The following is a 26358-nucleotide window of genomic DNA, read 5'->3' as shown; positions in this document are numbered from 1 at the left end:
CTGAAATATCAGCGTTGGCCAAGTCTGTCTGACACTGATACACCTCCTGTCTGTGGCAGGAAGTGTGTATTGAACAGATATGAGTCATGGTGTTGCAGGGTGAGGAAAAAAACTCACTCTTGAAACCTCAAACAGCTCACAGCAGGAATGTGTTTCCTTTGCTTGTCTTCATAAACTGAATGACGTCACACCACATTTGATAATATCCAGAAAAGAAATCCAAAGCTTTTTGTATTGACTTACAGTTGAATGATCTCCACTGAGAGACATTTGAAGGGGTGGAGGTGAGGGTGGGGCAATGAGCCTTTGTGTTGTTCTGTTGTACTGGTGTCTGTGGTCAGGTAAGCGCTCTGAACGAGAACACAGAACAAACACAGATTTGCACGCGGGAAGCAGAAGTTGTTGACCCACCTGTATGATCAGTAAACCACTCGGGTTTCCTGGTTGAACTGTTAAAAAATGTTAAACACCACAAATGCCTGTGAAGGGCTGAGAAGACTATGGGTAATACAGAAGCCAGGGTTTGCATATCCTCTGAGGCAAAACACAAAGCTTTGTTTCTGAAGAACACCATGAGTGAGCCAGATGCAGTTTGTAAGCTCCCCACACTCACACACACCAACACACATATACACACACGGGCCCCTCTGGTATATTTAAAGCCTTTTAATAACACAGTGCTGCCCCTCTGTCATTACAGGATAACATTGCTGTTCTGAGGCTCTTGAGCCAAACACACTGGTGGGAGAGGGGCGAGAGAGGGAGAAAGAGAGAAAGAGAGAAAGGGGGAAGAGAGAGGGAGAAAGTGAGGAGGAGAAAGGGGGGAGATTGGGAAGGAGGGGTAGAGAGTGCGGGAGGAAGAGAGAGAGAGATGGGGAGAGGGGGAGAGAGAGAGAGACAGAGAGAGAGAAAGAGACAGAGAGAAAGAGAGAGAGATATGGAGATGGGAAGGATGGTGAGGAGTGACAGGGGTACAATCAAGTGCCAATGATGAGGTCACTCCACACACCCCCTCCTCCTTATCATCTTGCTACTCCCACATCCCTCCCTCCCTCCCCACAACTTTCTTTTAGAAGTGAAAGATGTAACTGCCAGGGGGTCATGATGAGTATTAGAAAGGTGTTAGGTCACATGACACACACCTTCTATTCTCCCTCCCCAGAGGTAGAACACACCAAGTATCACACCCAGTATATCTGAACCTTGTTGTGAAAAAGGAAAGAATGTGATCACTGATAGGTACAGTGCAGTAACATTTATTAACTTCTAGAAAGGTCACAAAAATCATAAAATCGAATCAACAACAGTGTGTCAGAGTAGGTCAGGTGAGGATCCTTCACATAGGGATTGTCACAGTACTGGCTTTTGTCTAGAAAAACACACTGAACAACTGTTTCCTTGCAAACACACGTCAGTGATCACAACAAACAGTCGACTGCCAGGGTGAGCAGTCGCTTCAAGGAACAGAAACAACTTTGCTTAAAGAACCTTCACAAGAACATAATCACAGTCGTGAACAATTTCAAATCACTCCAGAGCGATCTATATATTATCAACATATACTCTGTGCATATACTCTTTAGTGCAAGCGAATGGGATATCAGAGAATGGGCCTGATGCGTGCTGGATAGTCTCCTGGTCATTCCAGACACACCGTCCTTCAAGAGCCCCGCTAGGGGACACCTTTCTATCTGGACATCCATGAGGTGGTCCAGCTAGCCCAGGGTAAGGGGTCATACAGGCTCTGTCTGAGGCTCAGTGGGCTCTCTCTCTCTCCTTCTGGTCATCAAGAAATTCTCTCCGGGTGTCGGGGGTCAAACAGCGGTAGCACAGGCTGTCGTTGGAGGTCAGTGTTCATATAGAGGGTTGTGGAATGACGCATACTCGTTGTCGTCTAGGAGACGGCCGTAGGAGGAACGCCTGGAGAGGAGGGGGGGGGGGGGGGGGGTTAAGAAAAGAGTTAGGTAGTATTGAGAAAAAGAGAGGGTGTCCTATCCTGCCTGACCTTACTCACCTCCACTTCAAGTAGTAGGCCCCTCCGAACATCAGGATCACTATAGCAATGAATGCGAGCACGATGGCTGCGACTTTTCCTGAGGTAAAAGAGAAAGAGAGAGTTGGCAAACTTTAGGGGAGCTACTGGACACATTCTACACTAATCACTGGACCAACAGGTCACCTGTCTAACAAATAAATCACCTTTTAGACAAACCATCACCCATCTGTGGCTTCTGACCTCTATCCACTGACAAGGAAGTTACAGCAAAACAGGATTGGACAACATGTGAACTAAATTTCCTGGCTCTACAGACTTATCGAATGTTTACAAATTAACCCTATAGGAAGTCAGGGTAGTTAGTAACCTGTTTAATGATACACTTATAAATAGTCTGTGGTGGACTTTGACAGTTGTAAAGTAGGCCATGCCAGGTAGTTGTGGCCGGTGACTACCATAGGCAAACAAAAAATTATGCCTATCATGGGAAATCTATCAGTGGAATTTCTCCTTGGTGTCCTACACTTTTCCAAGTTCTCCCCTGGTTCCAAAGGTTTGTACTGGAGAGTAATTTGATACACACCAACTCCACAAAAGCACAGATCATCATATGGAATGGTGAATAGCCACACAATACAATTTGTCTGCCATGCAGACAGAGCCTCCAGACATGGTGCTATCTCACCTGAGCTGAAAGCCCTGGATTGACTCTTGCTGTCCACGGTAGCGGTGGTCTGATGAATGGTGCCTGACACTGACTGAGAGGTTGTGGGTTTGGATCCTGCCGTAGTAGTCAGCAGCACAGCAGAGGTGGAGAACTGCGGCTCAGAAGAAGAGGTGGAGGAGGAGGTGGTGGAGGAGAAAGAGGTGGGGGAAGAGGTGGGGGAAGAGGTGGGGGAAGAGGTGGAGGAAGAGGTGGAGGAAGAGGTGGAGGACCCAGTAGAATTGCTCAGACTGGTGGCTGGAGTCTGGCTGCTGGTGGTTCCTGTGGACCCGTTCACAGTTGACTGGTGGGGCTGAGTGGGCTGGGTGGGCTGGGATGTCAGGATGGGTGTCGTGCTCTGCTCAGATGGAGTCTGGGTTGGCAAGGATGTGGTGGCTACAGGTGAGGTCGCTCCTGATTCCTGGCCTGGTGTGTGAATGGTGGTCTGTGTAGAGTTGGTCTGGGGAATAATGGTGGTGATGTTGACTGGGGAGAAAGTCGTGGAGTTGGGGGTGGTGGAGGAGGATAAAGAATCTGGGGTTGTTGGTGGGGGTGAGGAAGGGGTGGCTGAGGAGATAATCTCACTGGTGGTGATTGGTGTGGAGGTGGTTTCAGATGGAGGTTTTGGTGTGGAGATGGTGTCAATTGGGGGTTCTGTTAAGAAGGATGTCTCAATTGGGGGTTCTGGGGATTCTGATGTACTGGTAACACCTGGTACAACCAGACACAACCACCCTGCAAGAATAATAGACAAACGCTCAATAACACAGGTATAACATCAGTCATTTACAAATTAGATTGTTATAAATATCTAAACAACAATTTATTCGGTAAATAACTTGTACTTAAGCTCGTAATTAAACTCATACTTAAAAATGAAAGTATAGCCTACTCAAGCTTTTGGTTACCGACTGTTCTTTTGACACAATTACGCAGATAGACAAACCTTTAAAAAACGGCTCCGTATTATACAGACCTGATAGAAAGATTAATAGTCCGACCCTCATTATCGCGTGCGACATCTGCTATCCAGTACTGAGGCAAGTACTCTATGGCAGAAACTGCCGTGTTCTCTCCGGTAGCTTCGACCAGTCTATGACAGATGGTGATTCGCTTTGATTAATACAGTTTCAAGTCCCGCCTCAAACTAACATCTAACCTCCTCCTCCTTCTCTTGATTTCTCAAACAGGAACACCAACCAAACACTAGAGGGAGTCAAAACCGAGAAGACTACTGCTAAGAATGAGGGAAATTCATTTGTACAGATGAATGACTTGAGATGCTTTGAATAAACTATATGTCGTGATGAAAGTGCAGGCCTCCTTGAGATTATGTGATATTAGCCAAATGGTCTTATAAACAAAAACTTCTATTAGCCTATCATTTATGATATTTTATTATATAATTGTTATTTTGTCAGTAGGAAACAATGTTGAGAAACTAACAAGTTGGCCAAATGTTAAATAACAAAACATTGCATATTTTATGACAACACTGAATATTTGCGGAGCTTTTCAGCCTAGCTCGGGCCTGACTCCGAAGTATTAGGCAGTTGACAATAAAATAATCCTGAAGTGGGTCAAATCTCTGGTGGTAGCCTAGTAGGCAGGTATTAAAGAGAGTAAGACTGATGAAGCGACAACTCACGACTTAGTCTCGTATGATGGTCTATCAAGGTATATCTAAAAGTTACCTCTGGGTTGGTCACTGGTCCCATAGGTGATGAACCGGAACAGTGGAAATGATCAGCTCGTCTGTCATGTAACCTCCTTATCGGTATGATGATACTAGTAGATACTAGCAGATAAACATGCTGTCTAGTTTGCCCACATTCTCACTCCTCCCAGATCAACGCCCAAGTTGTACCTTGCCTCTGGCAGCCTTAGAGAACCAAACATCTGCATTCTGAATCAGGCTATAATTCTAACAATTTTCGTCTGTTATAACATTAACTCCATGTTCTACATTTACATTTAGTCATTTAGCAGACGCTCTTATCCAGAGCGACTTACAGTAAGTACAGGGACATTCCCCCTGAGACAAGTAGGGTGAAGTGACTTGCCCAAGGACACAACGTCAGTTGGCACAGCCAGAAATCGAACTGGCAACCTTCAGATTACTAGCCCGACTCCCTCACCGCTCAGCCATCTGACTCCCACACACATTCTATGTGATAGTCCTCTATGATGGACGTGTCTCCTTCTTCTGTGCTGGCACACTCTCTTTCTTCATGTGTCACTTGGTTAGCTAGGCCAATGCAGCTTGGTTGGGGGCAGCTGAAGTACACAGGGACCACTGACCTCTATTTCTCACTGTGTAAAAAGTCAAAAATTAAATAGAACTTTGACAATCAGCCTTGTTCACCACACTACATGCTGGTCTTGTGGCGTTTTAGTTCCTGCAGTCATAACCTGTTAGTGGGTTTGTGTGTGTGTGTGTGTGTGTGTGTGCGTGTGTGCGTGTGTGTGTGTGTGTGTGTGTGTGTGTGTGTGTGTGCGTGCGTGCGTGCGTGTGTGTGTGTGTGTGCGCGCGCTTGATGATGCTGTACTGTACCGGCTGAGCCACATTCCTGACATTCCAGGTGGAGTGATGCACACGCACACTAACTTTTACAAAAGTAATTTGTTTAAGCCTATCGCGTGTTTGGTAATCTAATAGGCTAAGCATAAATATCCAAAATTATGCATGTTTACAAACAAGCGATTTTCTATTGCTTATAGGTTTCGAATAGAGATAAAGCTAAAACAAAACAGGTCTGTTTTTCTTTTACAATCTGCTGCTTGCTAACCGAAACAATTAATAGCGCATCATTTGAAAGCGCACATCTCATAGCCTATGCAGGTGAGATTCCGCTCGAACGCTCAGTTTTGGTCCCTCCCCTCTCTCCTCCATCCCCCTCTTCCTTCAGAGTTTCAGGTGGCCAAGTTTTTACAGTAAGACAGCTCTCGAGACACACCATTTGTACTGAGTGGTACAGAAGAGATTTCGTCAGGGGATATAGCGCAGCTACGACAGAAACCATGCCCAAACAAACGGTAGAATGGGTGCGCACTTCCCTGCGTACCCCGGGAATCTTCATCTTCGGGATGGTCTTTTCGCCCTGCGGCTGGATCCTGAACCTAACGTCCACAGTTGCTCCAAACTGGAGAACGGTACGCAATATTTCAGGCTTATCTACCGACCAGTTCTACCAGCAAGGCATCTGGGACATCTGTCTGGCGTCTGATACGTCCCGAACAGTCGTGTGCAAACAAACAGACACTGGCTACTTTAATAACCAGTTAATCACTATAGCCCAAGGGTTGATGGTGGCTTCTCTGATCGTGACGTTGATCGGACTGGCCGTGGCCGTCCCAGGGGTTCGTTGCTGGAGGGATCGGCCCCGCTGGACCGTCGCTGGACTTGGAGGACTACTGATCTTCCTCTCCGGGGTAATGACACTCATCCCGATATCCTGGTACACTCACATCTTGAAAGACATTAAGGCGCCAGGCACAGACATCCGCGTGGACTTCTGCATTATTCTGGGGTACATCGGGGGCATCTTCGAAGTGCTTGCGGGCTTTGTCATGTTCATTGGCATCTGTCGATGCTGCGGCGGCAAGAACCGGGGAGAGAAACGGGTGGAGGAAGTTCCTCAGTTCATGCACACCAGGAACCCTCCGAGGCGGGTCGCTGTGCCCAGCGTAATCCGGACCACGAGCAGTGCCAGCAGCGTGCCTTATTCCAAGAACTCCATGGATGAGGAGGTGGACTTCCCCCGGGCCTTACCCCGGTCTGGTGGCCGTTCAGACAACTCTTACGCCAGCAAACCATACGATGCCGACTTGTGAAGTGAACTTTAAAGCTCCTAGTTGAAATGAAGAAAAACAATGTGATTATTACAGTCTTTGTCTGTATTTTAGCCTACTTCTGAAGACTTATTTTGTGTCGTAAGTGTGTCGTCATAAGGCTATCCCACCCCGAAACTCATATTTTACCCATCCCCTTACCCTTAACCATACAAGAAGTAATGACTAAATGTAAAATGACTAAATGTAAATGTAAGTAAACCTTTTAAATAAATGCTAAACGTCTGCTAAATGACTAAATGTAAAAATGACTAAATGTAAATATTTATTTCTCGCACTTTACATCTTATGCCGTGTTGTAAGGCGGAGACGCATAGGTCGCCCTACTGTTTGCCTTGTCAGATGGATAGCCCATAGCCTAGGCCTACACGGGTTGTCAATTATCATTACATGTTTGCAATGTCCATTAGGGCCTACCAATGTTGTTAGTGTCCAGTGTAAATGTATTTTATTGCACCCATACAAAATAAAAGAACATGTTGTAACATGAAAAACGGAAAGAAGCCATATCTTTTTCAAGTAGCCTAAATTAAAACAATTTATTTAGAAAAAACGGTGATAAACAAACAATCACTATTGTTAGGCTATTCATGGTATTCAATGAGAAACAACGTGTTCTACTGCAGAACCAGCTGGTTCAGTGGTCTAAAACGTAATTGTACGGCTGACATGAATCTCTGTGACAGGAGACTTCGCTTTCATATTGATTGTTCACATCTGGCCAACGTGCGTCCCAAAACCTTTTCCTATACTCCTCCCTCTCTCCATCCCCACGGTCATTTAACCAGTTGATCACTGGAGGAAACCAACATCTGAGAGTGGAAGAAAGGGGGGAGAGTAGTGAAGGAAACAAGGTAGCGAAGAGATTATCAGACCATTATGACTTCTTGTCCACTAATAGTATGCTGCCACGCTGATGAGCTCATGCCAATCATATCTGGGTTGGGAGATTATTTCGAAATTCCGGAGGGTGGGGATGAGAGGTCAGGGTGCGGTGAAATGTCCCCAACAGTTTCTTCATGGCTTGATGGTGGCACATCCCATCCGGCCTAACCAGTCACATTCTTCCATGACATTCCAGCTGTAGCTCAAATGGTTCACACGCTCTACACTTTTATATAGCTAATAATATTGGTATCTTCTATCATGCGTTTGATAAAGTAGTAGGCCTAATTTCTACGATTTATTTTAATATTACGAATTACAAATGCTTTAGGGTTATGTGAAATAACGAAATAAATCCATAGGTAGGCCTAAACAAGTTTGTTTCAAAGAAGTTGAATATTTAGGTTTATCACCCTGTTTTGCTTCTCACTTGATACTATCAGGTAAGTGGCATAATTAACATAATATCATTCAGGTCAGAGCACTCTCGGTCTCTCCTCCCACAGGTGAGATAACTCAGCCTTTCATCGAGCCGCACGTCACACCCTCACCGCTCAGTATCTGCCCCTCCTACCTAGAGTTTTGGTTTTTAACACAACTTTCAAGACAGCTCTAGACCATTTGAAGCCTACTAAGAGTCACAGCTCTACACTTCTGAGGTTACCAGACGCCTACGACCATAACCATGCCCAAAGTGGAGGAATGGGTGCGCACTTCCATGCGAACCCCGGGAATCTTCATTTTCGGGATGGTTTTCGCGCCCTGCGGCTGGATCCTGAACCTAACGTCCACAGTGGCTCCGAATTGGAGATCTATACACAATATTCCAAACCAATCTAAAGACATGATACTACAGCAAGGCATATGGGACATTTGTCAAGCGTTTGAGTCGAGTAGGGTAATACAATGCAATCAACCAGACGTGGAGTACCTTAATAACCAGATCATCCCTATAGCCCAAGGGTTGATGGTTGCTTCTCTAATCGTTACCCTTATCGGTCTGGCCGTGGCAATCCCGGGGATTCGCTGCTGGACGGACCGTCCCAGTTGGACCGTCGCTGGGATTGGCGGACTGCTTATCTTTTTATCCGGAGTGATGACACTTATCCCAATCGCCTGGTACACTCATATCTTAAAAGACATTAAGGCGCAAAGCACAGACATCCGCGTGGACTTCTGCATTATTCTGGGGTACATCGGGGGCATTTTTGAAGTGGTCGCCGGCTTCGTCATGTTCATTGGCATTTGTCGATGCTGCGGCGGCAAGAACCGGGGAGAAAAACGGGTGGAGGAAGTTCCTGAATTCAGACACACAAGGAACCCTCCGAGGCGGGTCGCCGTGCCAAGTGTAATCCGGACCACGAGCAGTGCCAGCAGCGTGCCTTATTCCAAGAACTCCATGGACGAGGAGGTGGACTTCCCCCGGGCTTTCCCGCGGACTGGACCGCGGTCCGGTGCCCTGTCTGCCAACTCGTATGCCAGCAAACCGTATGATGCCGACTTGTGAAGTGGATTTTAGTTTCCCACGTGTTACTAATTAAAATGAAGGAAAATGACAATATAGGCTGCTTATTTGATAAACTCTTTGGTTAAGATTGTGGGACATTCTTACAGGCAGTCAGTCTTTTTAACTATGAATTTGTTTGAATAAAGTCTTGTGTAAATATTTGACCTAATTGGTTTTGCATCATGATTTTACTGTTGCACTTTATATCCTATGACAACATGATGTCAGGCTGTAGGCCCTGATGTCTACAATCATTAGGCTACTGTATCTCAAAAGGGCTTTCATTAAATGTTTACTACATTCATTTACAATTGTGATTGTTATTGTCTAGTTTGAAGGTCTTCACTGCTGGCATGTAGCTCTGATGGCATACTTTTTGTCCAGATGATTTGTTTGGACCAGGCAGACATCTTTGTTTGCTTTCGCTCACACTCCACCCACAAGCACATGCAAGAATACAGACAAGGCTGTCTGACCGGTTAGGCATGTAGGTTGATTCTTTTCCTGTTGCTGACAGGTTGGTCCAGACATCAGATACAAACCAGTCATCAGTAGGCTGTGAAGCAACATTTTATGAACAAAATCGTCTGTCCAAAATACATCTTTATTTCCACAATTTATTACAAAAATTAAACAGGAATTTTTAAGAACCTTTGTTTGCTTGGACAGTTCATGAAACATTAGTCATCTTATAAATAGGTTTGTTTTGCATACAGGCATCACGTCTGACTAGAGGAATGACAGCAGTCAGACCAGTTGAGAACTTGTCCTTCACCTGTCAGACAATAAGTGTGTTTACAAATTGAGTTTCGGTGCAGTCAGGGAGCAGCGGAATGTACGTTCCCGATATAGTTTAGAGAGACAGAGCTGTTTGTTTCAGGCAGAACACTGAGATCAGTGAAATATTTACCGAAAGACAACCTACATTTCCTAGGATGGAAAGCAGGCACTGAGGTATAAAGAAAGCAAGTCTGTTGAGGGACACAGCTACCAGAAGTACACTTCCCAAAATGCACAGCTTCCAATATCCAGTCCATAGGCGATTTTAGGTTTTAAAACTGGGGGTGCAAAGCGTACAGTGATTGACTTATTTGTGCTTACAAAAACATGCTCAAAATGAATACTAGATCTTAAAATTTAAAATTAATCATTAGAGTAGAACAAACCATGATAGAACATACAACTCTGACATCACTTAATGTTCTAAAAACATTTCATAGTTTTTTTACATTAAAATATTTATGTTTTCATCCCAACAGAAGGGGGTGCAAATGCACCCGCTGCACCCGCAGTAAAATCCCCTTTGATCCAATCTATAGCGCAACAATGCTTTCTGTTCAGAACCTCAATCTAAATGCACGTCTATAGTGTTGTTTGGCAATTAAAAGGTGTTCTTGATGAATCCGGTTGTCTTTAGAAGTAGAAACAGCAGCTGTCTTGTAGATGATGAAACCCATTCTTCGTGCTGGACTGATGAGCTCTGGTAGAGGACAGGGAGAGGTTCGAGGGTGGGAGGAGGTAGGCAGAGGGGGTGGTGTTGGAAGAGGAGAGGCATCAAATGAAACGGAGAAATTAAAAAAAGGTTGTGGGAGAAAACAAAACATGAGGACTTTCTCTGACAGACAACAGGGTGCCGCATTAGCAAACATTTACACGCTTCAGAAAAACACTTTTGGAGCTCAAGAACATTAATATTCCTTCCTTTTTGTGTGAGGAAGTTCCAGGGGTCCTACCGTGAGTTAGGCGTGTATCCTAGAAGTGTCCAGGGTTGAGGGTACCTCTCTACACACCATTACTCTCTTTCAGGGCATCGACCCTGCACATACAGAAACCGGATCAATATTCACCTGATCAGACATCAGCATGTCCCCCAGTAACGCAAGATAACGACATTTCACCAAATCCCCTGAAGCTGGGCTGGTTGTCATGGTTACCTGCGCCAAGCTTTGCGTCTTCGGCTTAGATGAGCCAAGAGGAAGGCGAGGAAGATGCAGGCAAAGATGATGGACAGCACCCCCAGCGTCAGGGGCAGGCTCAGATGCTCGTTCACGGTGTCCGCACAGTTCGGACCCTGGTATCCCAGCATGCACTCACATCCCATCTGGTTGTCAACGGTGACGCAGCTTCCTCTCTTGTTACAGAGTGTTTCCTCACAGGTGGGAAGGCTCAGAGCCAGGTCCACACCCTGCTTGTCGCCCATGGTAAGGGTGGTGAGAAGTGGGGCCAGCAAGAGAATACAGGGACACTGGTTCCTAGGTGAACATGCACTCCCTCTGGAACACGTAAATAATCACAGATCAACTTAGGTAAACAAGTATTTGGCAGTAAGAATTTTACCACCACAGACACACAATGACAGACACAACGAGGGACTTGTTGCCTAGTTGTAACTGATTTAACTACAACTCCCTGTGAATTATATTATTGTTGCTTGCTTTCCTCCAGGTACTCGAGCACTTTCGAGGATCATGTTGTTTAATTGTAATTTGTTTAACTACATGCTCTTCTGGTTTTACCCAGGCACATATTTGCTTTTCACAATGTATGCTTCATGTTTTGGCTACCCGCAATGTTTTTGGAGTTGGGCCATCTCGTTTATGATCATTGACCTATGCACTTTTTGTAAAGCTCTTTCTTGTAAGTCGCTTTGGATAAAAGCGTCTGCTTAATGACCAAGTGTAAATGTAGACCACAGACATACAGAACAGACTCAAGGACTGTTTCTGTTGATATCATGTTCCCTGCTGTGACAGTAGTCAACCCTGGGTGTAACCTGTGTTCAGGTGAGGACAAAACGAACACAACCCAAAATAGCACAAAGATGACAACCCTTCCTTCAAGTTCAGATCTTACAGTCAAAAGCAGTGACCATGACGGCAGTACACAACCAGATCACCCGCTCAGAACTCCAAACAAAAGGACAATATTAGCTCACAGTCGACACTAAGCTAACATATGCAGCCTACAGCTGCTGTAAGAGAAAAACATCCCGTTCTTCAGGTTCCACAACTTAATGGTACCACCACCTACCAGAAGCATACCTACAGATCCCCAAATGCAAGCTAGTCATGTACTCACGAGCATGGAGGACAGTGTTCTGAGAACTCGGGTTTAGGATCGTCCTGGGGAGCAGAATTTAGGAGTCCAGGCAGTGTGAGGGAAAAAAAGGGAACTAACCTTTCAGAGAACAAAAAGTAGAGGCCAAGCCCTCTGTGTGTTATCCAACCCTCTCTCCTAATCTCTACCTGGGCTGAGTCACATAGAATTGCTCAAAACTTCATTGTCCAGCAAGACCAGACATGCCTGTTTCCAGTGTTCTGAGTAGTAGGAGCCTCAAGCCTTGTCTTAGGTGGGAGGTAATGAGATCTGTACTGTGAGACTGGGGGGGGGGGTACAAAATACCAGATTGTTGGTCCCCAACACATGCTACCCTGTGTACAGAACAGGAACTTACAGGGCAGTAAGGAAGGTTTATGCAAAACACAGGCAGGCTACAAGTTTAACTGGAACTAAATCTTGTTTACAAGGATCAGGAAGAGGCGAGTTGACATGGCACCTAAAAAGGAGCCCACAACAGAATTATGCATCAAACATGAGACATCCATGTTAGAGAATAGAGACAGTCAGGTATCAGGTTGATGCTTTATTTAACAGGCGAACTGAGCACAGGGAGGCGTTACGAAGCAGGTAGAGGTTCTTCCTGGTGAGACACGCCATCAGCAGAAGACACCAGCACCTGGGACGAGAGAGAAACCCAGGATTAGAACCCAAAACAACATTACGGTTGCTTAGTGACCCCCCCCCCCCCCCCCCATGAACCCCCGGTTACCTTGTCGTCAGGGTCGGAGTCTGAGGGGTCGTAGAGGTCGTTAGTGAAGGACTCAAAGTACACCGCACGCCCCTCCATGTTGGTCATCAGGGTTTCCTTCTCCGCACCTCCACCCCTGTCTGCTGCCATGGCTCGCCTACAAACGCACCCCTTGGTCATGAAACGGGTCCACTTAAACAAGGTACTCCATTGTGTTTGTGTGCACCCCATGTGTGTGATGCAGGGCTAACCTCTTTTTAGGACAGGTATAGAATATAAATGTTTGAGGTTTGAACAACACAAAAGAGAAGTCTGTCTAGATGAAATGTAGGGTGAGGGATATGTTTGTAACCACCCCAAGACCTCAATCCCATGCCAGTGTGTACCTCCTCCTGAAGACCAGGCCAGCGATGACCAGTACAGCCAGCAGGGTTAGCAGCCCCAGGACCAAGGGGGCCTTGCTCCCCCCAGACCCCTCACCCTCCTGGCAGAAGGCGCCCTTATATCCCAGCATGCACTGGCAATTCTCGACTCCGTCCGCCGTCACACACGTCCCGTGGCCGCCGCAGCGCTGCTGGTCACATGACAGGCTGTTCTTCCTCACCTGTGCCGCCCCATCCTCGAGCGGGGGCGACGCGGAGGCAGGGTTACCATCTTTAGGTTTGGCTGCCGCGTTACCATAGGAACCTGAAGGGGGACGTGTGTTGAATCCGGTTGAAAAACGGAGCGGGAGCCAACATGACATTATATAATGTAGCATCAATACAAATGAACCTGAAGCCTGTTTAGCATGAGGAATTAAGTCAAAGACATCACAATGAGAATGGGCTGATGAACCAACTCACATTCCTGCTCATCCGATAGGTCCGGGCAGTCAAAAACACCGTCGCAGAATCTGGCATCAGGAAAGCAGTTACTGCTGTCCCAGCATGCTCTAAAGCCTTGCGGGCACTCGGGGGTGGGGCTACAAGCAGTGTCATTCACAGGGTGGTAACCATGGCCACACTTGCATCTTCTCCCCCATGGGTTGGCTAGGCACAGCTGGCTGCAGTTTCCGTTCTTCTCGGAGCAGCTATTGGTTCCTTGGACGAAAGGAGTCATGATTGGTTTAGAGTAGTGCCATGGGGCAGATTCAGGAGTTAAAGCTCAAATACAAACAATGTATTTGACTATTAACTTGTCACCTAGAATTTTTTTTTTCACATGCCTCACCAACTGTGACATGACAAGAATGAGCTTCATCCAGTATGGTGTCGCAAGAGCAGCCATTTGCAAACTATTTTTGTAACCAACACCGCCTCTCGTCTTGCAAAGCTGGTATCAGTTGTGTTTATTGTGTGCGTTTGCCTGACTAGCCTGGCTCCAGGTGACCGAGGTGTGGAATGAAGAGACGTTTTAGTTCATCTCTGAAAACCGAGGCCTGAATGGGGCCGAGAACAAGGACAAACGAGGCCTTCACAGCTCTGCAGCCCCCTCAAGTCCCCATCCCACAGGGCTGGATCACATCACCTGCTGCTATTCACACGCCTCTCTCCAGGGCCCTGCTGGGCCTCGACACACACTGGACACGTTACTCTACACCCTACCTCTCCCTCTCCCTCTCCCAGCCCTACCCCTCTGGCTGGTCTTGCTGTAGGCCCGGAGGGACACCACGTTGGTCTGGACCTCAAACCACAGCTTCTTAGGCTGGCCGCCATCACTGAACCACAGCCTGGTTATATCTGCAGGAACACAGACACACATGGGTTAATGTACACAGACTAAACACCTTTGGGGAAATGTTTGGGTAAGGCCGGTAGTGACAGACTAAAGTCTCTACGCTGCCATCTGGTGGTATGGTAAGCTCAGTGCCTGTCAGAATCAGAACCCAGTTTATTGCAAAGAGAGTTTACGGGTATGAGAAATTGGCATGTGTGCGTTTGTGTGTGTACCGTTGTCCATGGTAAGCCAGAGCAGCATGTTTTCAGTGCGTGTGAAGGACATCAGAATGCCAGGACCAGTCTTGTACTGCCTGTAGTCTGATCCATCCACTGCAACTGAGCCGATAACCCCAGCCCCTGTAGACAGACCACAGGTCAGATGATCCAAGCCCTTACAGAAAGACACAATGTCCGACAGGTCAGAGGAAAGGACCACTCACCAAGGTCTGCCCAGTACAGATGGGTGCCCTTGTTAGAGAACACCAGCGACGTCGGTGTCACAGACTTCCTCCAGAGCATGGCCTCGTATCCACCATCCATGTTGGCGCACTGCAGCTGAGCCATACCGCCGGCCGCCTCCCCCACCTTGCCATCCCCTCTGCCCAGAGAGGTGAAGCAAAGTCGGCCAGTGGCGGGATGCAGGGCGATGGCGCTGGTCTCCTCCAGCGACACCTGCACCAGAGTCCTGGTGTAGCGGCCCCGGGTGGCCGTGACGTGGACGTGCGGCTGCCTGCTGCTGCTCCAGTAGAGGTTGAGGGTGACCCAGTCCAGAGCCAGCGCCGTCACGTACTCGTCCTGCAGGGCCAGCACGGGGCCGCCCGGCGCCGGGGCCAGGCCCGCCTTGCTCAGGGCCATGAGGACCACGGAGCCCTGGGCGGAGTCGGCCAGGTAGACGCCGCGTTCCCGGAGCGACACGTCCAGGGTGGACGCCTCGTTCACGCCCGGCATGGGCAGGACGCGGTGGTCTGGCCACTGCTTCAGCCCCAACCCGCCACGCATGCTGCGCAGGAAGATCTGGGAGAGCGTGGGATTCAAAGTTTGCATGTTAAAATATCCGATTGGAGAGATACAGGTAGACCAATGGGATTGACGGGGAGAGAGAGAGGGAAAGGCAGAACGTCGGTGCCTGCCTGGGTGATGGTGGTGGGGGAGAGCAGCAGCAGGAAGGTGGAGTCTACAGGGGGGGCACAGGTGACACCATCCTCAGAGAGGAGCAGTCCTGCTGGGCAGCGACACACGGCCCTGGGCCCCGAGCCTGGAGCTCCCCCTGGGGCCAGCAGACACAGGTGGGAGCACTTCACCCTGCCACAGGGGCTGGACACGTTGACCTGGGCCTGGGGGTGGACCACCTACAGAACGGGGAGAAGGGTCATGAACCATTACCACCATCTCTACAAGAGACCTGTTAGCAGTGCTCCAACACAAAGTCGATCTGAGTAACGGGGATCGGTTCCTCCCACTGCTGTCCAGACTCGCCTTGAGTCCGAACGGCTGGCCGGGTCTCTTGAGAAGAACTCTGCGGTTCTTTCCGGTTCTCTTGTGGGCCGTCTGGATGGTCCTTCTCTTGGTGTCAGACCAGTAGACGCGGTCGTTGAACACGGACACTGCGAAGGGGCTGGAGGTCTCCGAGAGCTGGAGCAGCTGTGTGACAGGTTTAACCATCAGGTCGTCATCCCCGTCACGTGTCGGGTGAGTGACTAACGGCTTGTGGGAGCTTCTCACCTTGAGGTCCTCTCCGTCCAGGCCGGCTGAGCCCAGGCAGCGCAGCTTCTCATCGGTCCAGTAGATCCTGTGGGCCAGATGGTCCACGGCCAAACTGACCGGCCAGCTCAGCCCACGACTGACCACAACCACGCGCTCCGAACCGTCCATCCCTGACCGCTCAATCTGGGGCTCGCTGCCAATTTCCGACCAGAACATCATCCTGGAGACAGGGAGGAGGAAAAGTGAGAGGAGAAATGGAATAGCACTTCCCAGAGACAAGAGACTACATTCCACCCCACCCTCCTTCAGCAGTAGTGCTCTACGCGGCCTGGTTATTTGGGCTCAGGGGTGTGCCAAGGCAGCCATACCCCTTCTGCGGCAGCAGGACCAGTGAGCGTGGCTGATCCAGGTCCTCGTCCAGAACCACGATGCAGTCCTGAGGCCTCAGCAGATCCCGGCCCAGGTGGGCTGCCAGAACCTGGCCCTCCTCCCCGTCCAGCCAGTACAGGTTCTCCCCAACCCAGTCCACCACCAGGCAGTCAGACTTCACACCTGAACACACAGCCATGAAAGATCATTCCAGTCCTAGAAACCACTCCCACCCCCCCCCCCCCCCCCCCCAGAACCAATCACCAAACCTTTAAGCAAGGTCCCCCGAGCAGGGCTGTGGGGGTCCAGGGAGGCCCAGAGGATGCTCTCCTGCTCCAGGCTGAGCCAGTAGGCCCTCTGGCGCCCCCAGTGGTAGTCCAGGGAGAAGACGGGTCTGCTGGAGGAGGTGAGCACCCTGAGGCTGGCGCTCCGCACACCCAGCAGCAGCAGCTCAGACGTGACGCATGCCAGCAACACCGGCTCCACTAACACAGCGGAAACGCACATTTCACACGGGACAACAGCGCAAGCGGTTTTTAATGCATTCTGCAGCTTCTTGCAGGCGTGCGCATGTACACGCATACCTGGGCTCTTGCAGGTGTGTCCGTCGAGCTCCAGCAGGTATCCAGGGTGACACTGGCAGAGGTAGGAGCCGCGGGTGTTGAGGCAGGTGTGGCTGCAGAGCGCCCCCTGCTGGAGGCTACACTCATCCGCGTCTTCACAGAACACGCCGCTGGGCCGCAGTTGGAAGCCTGACGCGCAGCCACATCTCTGCAGAGCGAGGGGAGGTGGAGGAGACGGTGGTGGTGGGTTGCGGGAGGGGGGTTAACCTGACAATACTGATGTTTGTTTTTTTCTACCAACCGGTCCATGGGGGGTGCTGATGCAGCTGTGTTCACAGGGAGGGGCTGCGGGGCTGGTGCAGTTCTGGAGAACGCAGCCCGGGCCCTCGTCAGACCCATCTGGACAGTTGGTGATCTGGTTACACACCAGGCTGGGGTCCACACACTCCTCACTACTGCACTGGAAAAGCTGGGACGCACACTTGGGCCGTCCGCCTAAAGCGCGCACACACACACACGGGGGTCAGGAGACGGGACACACAATTGTAGACTCGGGAGGAGTCTCGGTAGAGCGTAGCAGCTTCAAGTTGCTGATAGACGTGCGCGCGTGTTCTCGGAGCCCTCACATCCTTTCTCGTCGCTGCCGTCATGACAGTCCATCCCTCCGTCACACCTCCAGCTGGCGGGTACACACTGCTGCCTCGAGGCACACGCCCACTGGTACTGCCCACACTTCAGAGGAGCGGCCTTGCAGTTCTGGAGACGGGGCGGGCCTCGTCAGAAACATCACGAGCAGGTGGAGCGAGTCCAGTGACGTGGTTAAGCCCCCCAAAAAAGGCCCCCATCCAACCTGCTCCACCCCCTTGGATCAACCTCCCCCTTCCCGCGTCACCTTCTCGTCGGAGCCATCGAGGCAGTCCTCCTCTCCGTCACAGAGCCAGTCCTTCAACAGGCACTCGTGGCTGCGTGGGCAGCGCAGCTCAGGGGGGCAGCGTGGAGGCTTGGCGCAGCCCGCCTCGTCAGAGTGGTCCCTGCAGTCCGCGTGGCTGTCGCAGCGCAGCGCACCGGACACGCACTGGCCACTGCTGCAACGGAACTCTGAGGCGCCACACTGATTGGTTGCTGGTGGAGGGAGTGGAGACGAATAAGAAGACAAAATGAAAGGGAGGGGGGGGTGTTAGAGCAGTTGGAGCGGGTGGGTAAGAGCATGTAGGAAAAAAGTGGTTGTGATGTAGTAACAGTAGCACAGCCTCAGCTGGTCTAGTCCGGTCCCAAGACTAGACAGCCCTACCACAGATTCCCTCATCCGACCCGTCCAGACAGTCCCTCTCTCCGTCACACAGGAAACTGTCAGGGATGCATCGGGTCCGGTTGTCACAACGATGGCTGCAGCCCTTGGAGGGCTTCCAGCAGTCCTGCTCATCAGACCGGTCGCGGCACTGGGGAGTACCATCACACACCTGCTGCTGGGGGAGGCACCTGTTGCCGTGGGAACACTGGAACTCACCTGGGTGTTGGGTCAGGTAAGGAGACTAGTCAGAGGTTGTACATGTGGTGGTGCGAGTGTGTGTGTGTGTGTGAACACTGACCCGTTTTGCAATGGATGGCACATCCCAGCTCGTCTGAGCCATCCCGGCAGTCTGCTTCTCCGTCACACACATGACCGTAGAGCACACACTGCCTCTGGTCACTGCAGAGGAGCGAACCCAGTCTGCACTTAACCGGGACCGGAGCCACTGCCCTGGGGTTGGCTGCACTGTTGGAGGCTGGAGAGACACACACACGTCAGAGTTTGTACAGCCGCCCAGTTCCACAAAAAAGGTCTCCTGGCGCTCAGTGTGGCCTCGCTTAGGGGCAGGGACTCACAGCAGCTTCTCTCGTCTGCACCGTCCCTGCAGTCCGTCTTGCCGTCGCAGATTTGTTTCTGGCTGAGGCAGACTTCTTCCCGGTCACAGCGCAGCACGCATGGCGGCAAGGACGGGCACTCGCGCTCGTCCGAGCCGTCTGCGCAGTGGGCACGCCCGTCGCACACTTCCAACCTTGACACACACTTCCTCCTGTCCTTGCACAGGAAGTCACCTGTAAGATAAAACAAAATAAAAGGCAGTTGGATGCAGCAATAACTGAAGTCTGCTTTGGCTCAGCTTCCTACTTATATTCCTTTGGAAAAGTGTAATTGCTTGTTTTCCAATTCCTTGTCATTTAGGAAACAAGTCTTGCTCGCTCAGAAATACAATGTCCTCGTCTGTCCTCATTGATGCCATACCCCCTTGGTGTAAAGGTGTGTCCAGCACAGACAGAGCGAGAATACGAGAGACAGGATGTAGTTACCTGGGTCTTTACAAGCATCCACACAGTTCTCCTCATCGTATCCATCAGGACAGTCCCTCTGTCGGTCACACAGCTGAGTCTGGGAGATACAGAGTGAAGAACCAGGACACATCACTGAAGGACTCCTGCAGGGAGGAGTGGTCGGAGGAGGAGGAGAATAGCTGGACTGGGGGGGTGGAGGCGGAGTCGATGGAGATGGTGTCTGTGTATATGGAGTAGTTGTCGTCATGTAGATCATAGGAACATTTGGAGATGTGTTGATGGACTCTGAGGAGAGAGGAGGCCAGACAAGCCCAACTTGGGACTTAGAATTGGGTTTTCATAAGTTGTCATACAATGGGCACCAAGTCATTAAAGTCTTGAAGGTGTGAAATTGATTACAAATAATATTTGTCCTCCCGAAGCCCTTCACATTGCCTTCCAAAACCACTGGATCAGAAATGGATAAAGGGGAGAGAAGCCATGTGTATAATGCGTCACCCAGCTTTTGACATACCGAGCCATAGCGGTGCATTTCTACAACTCAAAATGTCAACTTCACCTATATGGGTTGCAAAGTAAAAAAGATCTTTCGCTCTAGCTTAAGTTGAGAAAACAATTTGACTTTCTCTTAAAAAATTTCAATCATTGTTCAAAACGTCCACCAGATGCAGCTCAAGCTTCTCACCACAGCCCTGCTCATCTGAGCCGTCCTGACAGTCTCTCTCCCCATCACACACATGGCTGTGCAGAACGCAGCCCCTCCCATCCAGGCACTGCTTGGCGCCTAGTCGGCACCGCTGGGCTGCTGCCTTGGAGGTCGGGGCGGCGATGGTGGGGCATCCCACCTCGTCTGAACCATCATGGCAATGAGAGCGTCCATCACACACCAGGATCCTGGCCACACAATTCCTGCGGTCCTTACAGCGGAAGTCGGCTGCATAGACATAGAAAGTGCCACAAAACATTATTAGGAGGCATGTATTGCGCAAGTGGATTTGTCCAATCATAGTTCAACTTTAGGGCATCACATTTCTTGGAACAAGATTTGACACAGTTGTCCTCATCGTATCCATCAGGACAGTCCCTCTGTCGGTCACACAGCTGAGTCTGGGAGATGCAGAGTGAAGAACCAGGACACATCACTGAAGGACTCCTGCAGGGAGGAGTGGTCGGAGGAGGAGGAGGCTGGCTTGACTGGGGGGGTGGAGGCGGAGTCGATGGAGATGGTGTCTGTGTAGGTGGAGATCTGTTGATGGAATCTGTGAAGAGGCCATCTTAATACTTAAAACCACAACAGCTATATTCTCACAAGTTTTATAGAAAAGTTATTACTGAAGTCTTGAAAGTTTAAACATTTAAATGTTTTGTCAACAAATGTAATTTGTCCATGTTTATGTAACTTCCTCCAAGTTCTGGAAGGCCCTCCAGTGCTGTTGCAGCCCCAAGGTTTTGGAAGGCAATGTTAGCAGAAAAAGCTAAGGGTACAGGGGACAGATACCGAGCTAAAGTGGTGTATTTCTACCAAACAACTTTCCTTCCCATCTTTAAGTAAAGAGTTTACGAACGATTGCTCTAACTAAAGTTCTGAGGGCAAATTATCCTTGTCGATGACCCATTGAATGAAGTAGCAGCAAGTTAACCAATCATTCAAAACGTCCACCAGGTGAAACAAGCTTCTCACCACAGCCCTGCTCATCTGAGCCGTCCTGACAGTCTCTCTCCCCATCACACACATGGCTGTGCAGAACACAGCCCCTCCCATCCAGGCACTGCTTGGCACCTAGTCGGCACCGCTGGGCTGCTGCCTTGGAGGTCGGGGCGGCGATGGTGGGGCATCCCACCTCGTCTGAACCATCATGGCAATGAGAGCGTCCATCACACACCAGGCTCCTGGCCACACACTTCCTGTGGTCCTTACAGCGGAAGTCAGCTGGGAGAGACATTAAAAAAATGTCACAAAACTCTTGTTAGAGGCATGTGAAGACCTAGTGCATTTCTACAATCATTGTTCAACTTGGTAGCGCATCACACATCTGTTGGGGCAAGATGTGACACAGTTCTCCTCATCGTGTCCATCAGGACAGTCCCTCCGTCCGTCACACAGCTGAGTCTGGGAGATGCAGAGTGAAGAACCAGGACACGTCACTGAGGGACTCCTGCATGGTGGGTTGGTCGGGGCAACTGAGGAAGAAACAAACAAAAAAAAAAGACACACCAACAAACTGGTTACCATGACAACGATGGAACCATTGAATGACCCCCACGCCCCTCCTCAGCAGTGAACTCGACCTTTCTGTATCTTCTTCATTGAAGCGACCACCCCAATGACCCCACTGCCGACGGAAACATCCAACACTCTTCGGGCGTCTTTCCGGTTCCACAGAGTGATGTTGTCTTTAGAATAGGACACCATGAAGGGTTCCAGGGCTGCCATGATGGAACCTAAAGGGTTCCACCTGCTCCCTGCCAGGTGAGCTTTCCCTTGGACCAGGCTCAAAGAGGTCAAGCCTGGAGGAGGAAACAAGCCACCAAGAGCTCTATTAGAAGAACATTTCACACCACAATGGATCAAATATGGGATTTGGGATTGTGTAATCCTTATTTGCAAACAGTTTCACCATTGGACAGTTAAGCTCTACTGACCTTCCCCCTGAGAGTTCCACAGGAAACTATTGGCCCTCAAGTCCAGGGCCATGCTGCCAATGACTCCATCTCCCATCTTCATCACTTCTGTGGTGGCTCCTCCAGTGAGATTCATGGTACTGACATGGCCCTTCTCTAACCAGTACAACACACCCCTCAGCCAATCCACAAACATGTCCCTGACATCACTTTCTGCTTGGTACAGTTCCCGAGGTTTGCTCAGGAAGACGGGGGTGAACCCTATGCAGAGCTGGTCGCATGACAACCAAAAGACGTTCCCAGTTGTCTGGTCCACCCTGACTGTACAAGCTGGAGGAAGGAGAGGGCACAGCGTGGGATTGAAATACACAAAACCCTCCGGGACGCCGCATCATTTCCAATAGCATGTCGAGATGGTGAGGTGTAAAGTTAATACCTGGTTGTAATGTTGGGACTTCTTCAGTCTGGTCCACAGTGAGGCTGAAACGTTTGACGTGTCCGGTACTGTTGGCCCAGTACAGCCAGCCCCGATACCAGTCTATGTCAAAGGACTGGAGGTCCTGGTCTGTCGAGAACATCAACGTTTTCACCGTCTCTGTGCCTCTAAACTCGAGGACGTAGACGCGGCTGGATGTGCCATAGACAAACCTAGGATCTGGGAGACAGTACAGAGAATGTTGCAGAATCTATACGCTAGAGCAGAAGTATGGAATTCAGAGGACATGTTCTAGAACATACAATCACAGGTTCCTTCTGGCAGCAGGAGTTTCTCATCAGAACACATGCAGGTGAAGCCAGTGGGGTTGGCCTGGGAGGGAAGACACAGCTGGCAAGGTGTTCTCCCACACACAGAGCGGCCTGGATCCCAAAACACAAAGCCATACCAACATGCTATAAGGACAGATGTACCCTCCACCAATAAGAAGTGGCCAAGACCAAGGGGTGCTTGGGAGGACAGCATTTTCAGTTGGAAGTGCAGTTCAGGTCACCTACCACTGGGCTGCTGCAGATGGTGGTAGATCAGCAGGGTGGCCAGAGGCGCCCTTTGCAGGAAGCTCTTCCGTTTGGGTTGGTCCTGGGGGGACCTCCACAGCCCCTTCTCGTCTGCCCAGTAGAGCCAGCCTGCAAAGGCCCCCAGGCCCGATGCCTGGCCACGGCTGAAGAAGTCTCGGAGCGTGTAACGCCTGCTCCCGTCGACCTGCACAGTCTCGATGGACTGTGGGGGAGGGAGAGGAGGATCAGCCATGCCCCACTCGCGTTACAACCCGTTAGCAGACCTAGGCCGCAGTGATGACCACGACTTGTACGCAACACCACTAGTTTATTCTTAAATATTGGTATTTTTTTAATTATTATTCATTTTATTTCAGTCAGGGATTGTTGATGCCACACTCGCCTTCTTGAAGTCGCTGATCCAGTAGAGCTTGCGAGCAGCCACGTCCAGAGCCAGACCCCGTGGAGCCTGGCCAGTCAGCACCGCCAGGGAGATCCTGCTGGACCCATCCAGCGCAGCACGCTCCAGGGTCAACCGCTCACCTGCTCCCTGGTCCACCCAGAACATCCAGCTGGGGGGGGGGGGGGGCATAAGAAAACGTGAGGACTTCAGGGAGGATAGGTGAAGACACCAGCAGCCCGTCCAGGAGTGAACAGAATCAGGACTCTACCTCTCACTAGGTAGAAGCACCAGATCCAGTGGGTCAACATTCTTGGAGAGAATGGTCGCAAAGCCACTCCCATCAGGTGCCCCGAGTATGATGGACTTGGACTTTTGATTGGTCCAGTACAGTTGACCAGATAGCCAATCACATGCCAGACTTTTGATTCCAGTTTGACCTTGAAAGAAAATGACTTGTGTGCAGTAACTACCAAACAATGAAAGCTAAGGAATGTAAGGGGTAAAGCCATACACACAGTTACCTCTCCGATGAGCGTCAAACTGAAGCAAGAATCAAGTGACTTACGTGTTTCATGCATGTTGTCTCAATCCCCTTTTTCAAACCACGTGAACACAATGAGCCTTTACTATAAAATCCACCATTATACCAAGAAATGCCATGTGATCCCAAACCACCTTGCCTGGACGCTACAAGCAGGATTGGTAACTGACTGCTGTATAGGACGCTGCCTTGCTTGTAGATGTTGCCCTGGTCGTCAGCCCAATAGAGGCTCCTCCGGGTCAGGTCGTAGGCCAGGGTTATCGGGTCAGCACTCATGCTATGCACCACCTTAAACTGCAGTGTCTTCAGGTTGATAAGACCCAAGGTGCCCTTCAGCTCAGTCAGCAGCATGGGATCTGCACCTGGGGAGAGGGAGGGATGTCTACATTCAGGCATAAGAAGAAAAAAACTAATCTAGCCTGCTGCTGACGGGGAAATCTTTAACTTGGGGAATACTGTGCTCCAGGCAGGTAGCTAGGCTAGAACAAGATGTATTGCTGTAGTCCATCTGGTTAGTGTCAAAATGATAGTTCCCTCCTGGTTACCAAAGTTCAAGTCACCTGTGCTAAAACAGGACTAGCTTGTGTTCTGGGCCGTAAAGTGGTCAGACTAACAGTCAGGTTAATAAGCAACAACCCTGAGGCTGTAAGGCTCCAGCAGGACTAGCCCGTGTCCTTGGTTCAGAGTTAGACTTGAGTCAGGCCGAGTCACCTGTGGGGAGGCAGTTTGTGTTGCCCTGCTGCTGGAAGCCATCTCTGCAGTGGCAGTAGTACGAGCCCTCAGTGTTCACACAGCTGTGGCTGCAGGGACCGTAGGCCTGGGAACACTCGTCCACATCTGAGCCAGGGAGAACAGGTACCGGTAAACAAGACGAGTTGGAGGGTGGAAGAGAAGTTTCAGGGCTCAATAAACACTATTTGTATGTCTTAAAAATAAATATATATTTATAATTGTGGTCCAAGTTGAGGCTACCCAGGCAGACGGATCCGTTAGCAGACAGCTTCCAGCCGGGGGGGCAGACGCACAGGGTTCCCCAGGTCTGGGGTACACACCTGTGGCTGCAGCCTCCGTTAGACATGGAGCAGCTTCGGCCTGCATAAGAACCACAAACACAGGTCAACCACAGGACTGATTTACGGGGAAGACAAGCTGAGCCACAGGCAGAGATCATTTATGTTTTTTTATGCAGAATAGAAGTTGTCTGGATGAAATGTGAGTCAGTTTTACCACAAGTTGAAGGTTCATCGCTGCCATCAGAACACTGGACCTTGCCGTCACACTTCTCCTGAGTGGAGTAACACAGCCCTCCAGGACAACGCAGACTAGCCCGGTCACAGCTTCCTGCACAAACAATTGTATTTGATCCATGTCTAAAGCAAGTGGTTCTCAATCCTGGTCCTCCCCCTGCCCTGCGTGTTTTAGATGTTTCCCAGCTCACAAAGATGACCCCCAAACCTGTAGATTACCCCAGCGCTCACCACAGTCCGTTTCGTCAGAATTGTCCATGCAGTCGTTGGCCCCGTTACAGCTGAGCTCCTTGGGGATGCATATCTTGTTCTTGCAGGTCCAGTCTCCTTCTAGACACCCTGGCTCCTGGTTTTGGTGCTGGGCCAGACTGACGGTGCAGTTCAACTCATCGGAACCGTCGGCACACTGTTGCTGACCATCACACCGCGCTGACTCACTCACACACACCCGAGAGCCCGCGCAAAAAAACTGGCCGTGCAGACACTCTAGGGACAAGGAGGAAAAGGCAGACAAATCTACAATAGCTATATCCTTCATGAATCTGTATTGAGAACCATACTGGATTGCAAATCCACACGTTTTCTATCAGAGAACCTTCGGATGACATCGTAATGTGAAGAAAAAAAAACATTGTAACTGCCACCGAAACCCACCGCAGTTCATCTCATCCGAGCCGTCCAAACAGTCTCCATCCCCGTCACACCTCCATTCCGGAGGCACGCACGATCCATCATCACACTGCCATCGGTTTGGTCCACAACTTTTACCTGCATGTGCAGACACACACAAGCTTTGATTTATATTTTTTATGATTATGATAACAGCAACGAACCGCAATATACAGCGGCGTGAACGTTAAAGAGTAGATTGGCTTTTACCTTGTATATATCCCAAACTCGTAAGTAGGCCTAATATAAAATAAGCGAACGGACGTAATTCCATGACTGAAAAACGCCGCAGCAGGTTGCTTGACACAATTAAGGAGAGTCGAGTCGGAACACTTTAAATCAACTTCAACCCGCCGGAGATTTCTCAAAGCTTGGAGTTAATTAAGAACTGATTAGGACTGGCAGGTGGTTGGGTGACACGTGATTTCACACACCGTTGCGCGCTGGGGAAAAAAAATGCTGTAGGATCCAGAGATGTTGTAT

At 49.8% G+C, this 26358-nt stretch overlaps 5 protein-coding genes and 1 long non-coding RNA gene across 10 annotated transcripts; 2 read left to right on the top strand and 4 right to left on the bottom strand.

Moving 5' to 3' along the window:
* Positions 1-1240: 1240 nt before the first annotated feature.
* Positions 1241-4495, bottom strand: parm1 (prostate androgen-regulated mucin-like protein 1). Of its 3 annotated transcripts, none has more exons than XM_062478638.1 (6): positions 4394-4495; positions 3676-3792; positions 2900-3434; positions 2687-2833; positions 2015-2098; positions 1241-1920 (listed from the first exon to the last, which is right to left on the bottom strand). In XM_062478638.1, exons 2-6 carry the CDS (start codon positions 3719-3721, stop codon positions 1848-1850), a joined length of 885 nt encoding a protein of 294 aa, XP_062334622.1. In that variant the 5' UTR covers positions 3722-3792; positions 4394-4495; the 3' UTR covers positions 1241-1847. The 3 variants fall into 3 exon arrangements, with proteins under 3 accessions (XP_062334622.1, XP_062334621.1, XP_062334620.1); XM_062478637.1 differs by having other exon boundaries at positions 2687-2845; positions 2876-3434; positions 4394-4494; XM_062478636.1 differs by having other exon boundaries at positions 2687-3434; positions 4394-4493.
* Positions 4496-5626: 1131 nt separating this feature from the next.
* LOC134033708 (claudin-23-like) lies at positions 5627-7045 on the top strand. Its single transcript, XM_062477985.1, has one exon. The coding sequence runs from the start codon at positions 5721-5723 to the stop codon at positions 6531-6533; it is 813 nt and encodes a 270-aa protein (XP_062333969.1). The 5' UTR covers positions 5627-5720; the 3' UTR covers positions 6534-7045.
* A 920-nt stretch (positions 7046-7965) lies between these two features.
* On the top strand, positions 7966-9112 carry LOC134033707 (claudin-23-like). Its single transcript, XM_062477984.1, has one exon. It carries the CDS (start codon positions 8122-8124, stop codon positions 8941-8943), a length of 822 nt encoding a protein of 273 aa, XP_062333968.1. The 5' UTR covers positions 7966-8121; the 3' UTR covers positions 8944-9112.
* Positions 9113-9528: 416 nt separating this feature from the next.
* LOC134033709 (uncharacterized) lies at positions 9529-12120 on the bottom strand. Its single transcript, XR_009932153.1, has 4 exons — positions 12022-12120; positions 10878-11216; positions 10677-10759; positions 9529-10423 (listed from the first exon to the last, which is right to left on the bottom strand). It is a non-coding gene; the product is annotated as an uncharacterized LOC134033709 (long non-coding RNA).
* A 453-nt stretch (positions 12121-12573) lies between these two features.
* On the bottom strand, positions 12574-23234 carry si:dkey-88l16.3 (very low-density lipoprotein receptor). 3 transcript variants are annotated; one of them, XM_062478391.1, is made up of 27 exons: positions 23016-23234; positions 22761-22880; positions 22459-22677; positions 22044-22352; positions 21685-21908; positions 20429-20585; positions 20086-20334; positions 19419-19685; positions 18954-19166; positions 18677-18853; positions 18379-18594; positions 17980-18209; positions 17714-17843; positions 17389-17582; positions 17109-17295; positions 16794-17009; positions 16524-16707; positions 16174-16375; positions 15928-16092; positions 15582-15800; positions 14892-15465; positions 14683-14808; positions 14365-14472; positions 13597-13833; positions 13138-13438; positions 12773-12908; positions 12574-12679 (listed from the first exon to the last, which is right to left on the bottom strand). In XM_062478391.1, exons 2-27 carry the CDS (start codon positions 22804-22806, stop codon positions 12620-12622), a joined length of 5346 nt encoding a protein of 1781 aa, XP_062334375.1. In that variant the 5' UTR covers positions 22807-22880; positions 23016-23234; the 3' UTR covers positions 12574-12619. The 3 variants fall into 3 exon arrangements, with proteins under 3 accessions (XP_062334375.1, XP_062334376.1, XP_062334377.1); XM_062478392.1 differs by lacking the exons at positions 21685-21908; positions 22044-22352; positions 22459-22677; positions 22761-22880; positions 23016-23234 and adding exons at positions 21082-21330; positions 21432-21588 and having other exon boundaries at positions 20429-20659; XM_062478393.1 differs by lacking the exons at positions 20086-20334; positions 20429-20585; positions 21685-21908; ... (2 more) ...; positions 22761-22880; positions 23016-23234 and adding exons at positions 21082-21330; positions 21432-21588.
* Positions 23008-26233, bottom strand: LOC134033875 (very low-density lipoprotein receptor-like). The gene is made up of 10 exons (XM_062478161.1): positions 26086-26233; positions 25861-25974; positions 25438-25692; positions 25187-25300; positions 24932-25051; positions 24671-24796; positions 24130-24321; positions 23687-23855; positions 23413-23587; positions 23008-23238 (listed from the first exon to the last, which is right to left on the bottom strand). The coding sequence occupies exons 1-10, from the start codon at positions 26147-26149 to the stop codon at positions 23008-23010; spliced, it is 1560 nt and encodes a 519-aa protein (XP_062334145.1). The 5' UTR covers positions 26150-26233.
* Between the last annotated feature and the right edge of the window lie 125 nt (positions 26234-26358).

Source organism: Osmerus eperlanus, chromosome 14 (genome assembly GCF_963692335.1).
Source record: "Osmerus eperlanus chromosome 14, fOsmEpe2.1, whole genome shotgun sequence".
Taxonomy (NCBI): domain Eukaryota; kingdom Metazoa; phylum Chordata; class Actinopteri; order Osmeriformes; family Osmeridae; genus Osmerus; species Osmerus eperlanus.
Note: the sequence above shows the minus strand (reverse complement) of the source record. Positions and strands in the feature narration are given on the sequence as shown.

Coding starts and splice junctions, on each gene's coding strand:
- LOC134033875 (XM_062478161.1), bottom strand. CDS start 26,149: ATGGAATTACGTCCGTTCGCTTATTTTATATTAGGCCTACTTACGAGT. Junction 23,856..24,129: donor AGGCAGCGTCCTATACAGCA/GTCAGTTACCAA, acceptor TTTTCTTTCAAG/GTCAAACTGGAATCAAAAGT. Junction 23,588..23,686: donor GTGCTTCTACCTAGTGAGAG/GTAGAGTCCTGA, acceptor CCCCCCCCCCAG/CTGGATGTTCTGGGTGGACC.
- si:dkey-88l16.3 (XM_062478391.1), bottom strand. CDS start 22,806: ATGTGTTCTGATGAGAAACTCCTGCTGCCAGAAGGAACCTGTGATT. Junction 16,708..16,793: donor TCGGGGGACCTTGCTTAAAG/GTTTGGTGATTG, acceptor CTGTGTGTTCAG/GTGTGAAGTCTGACTGCCTG. Junction 14,473..14,682: donor CTGGCTTACCATGGACAACG/GTACACACACAA, acceptor GTGTTCCTGCAG/ATATAACCAGGCTGTGGTTC.
- parm1 (XM_062478636.1), bottom strand. CDS start 3,721: ATGTCGCACGCGATAATGAGGGTCGGACTATTAATCTTTCTATCAG. Junction 3,435..3,675: donor ACTATTAATCTTTCTATCAG/GTCTGTATAATA, acceptor TTATTCTTGCAG/GGTGGTTGTGTCTGGTTGTA. Junction 2,099..2,686: donor AGTCAATCCAGGGCTTTCAG/CTCAGGTGAGAT, acceptor TTTCTCTTTTAC/CTCAGGAAAAGTCGCAGCCA.
- LOC134033707 (XM_062477984.1), top strand. CDS start 8,122: ATGCCCAAAGTGGAGGAATGGGTGCGCACTTCCATGCGAACCCCGGGA.
- LOC134033708 (XM_062477985.1), top strand. CDS start 5,721: ATGCCCAAACAAACGGTAGAATGGGTGCGCACTTCCCTGCGTACCCCG.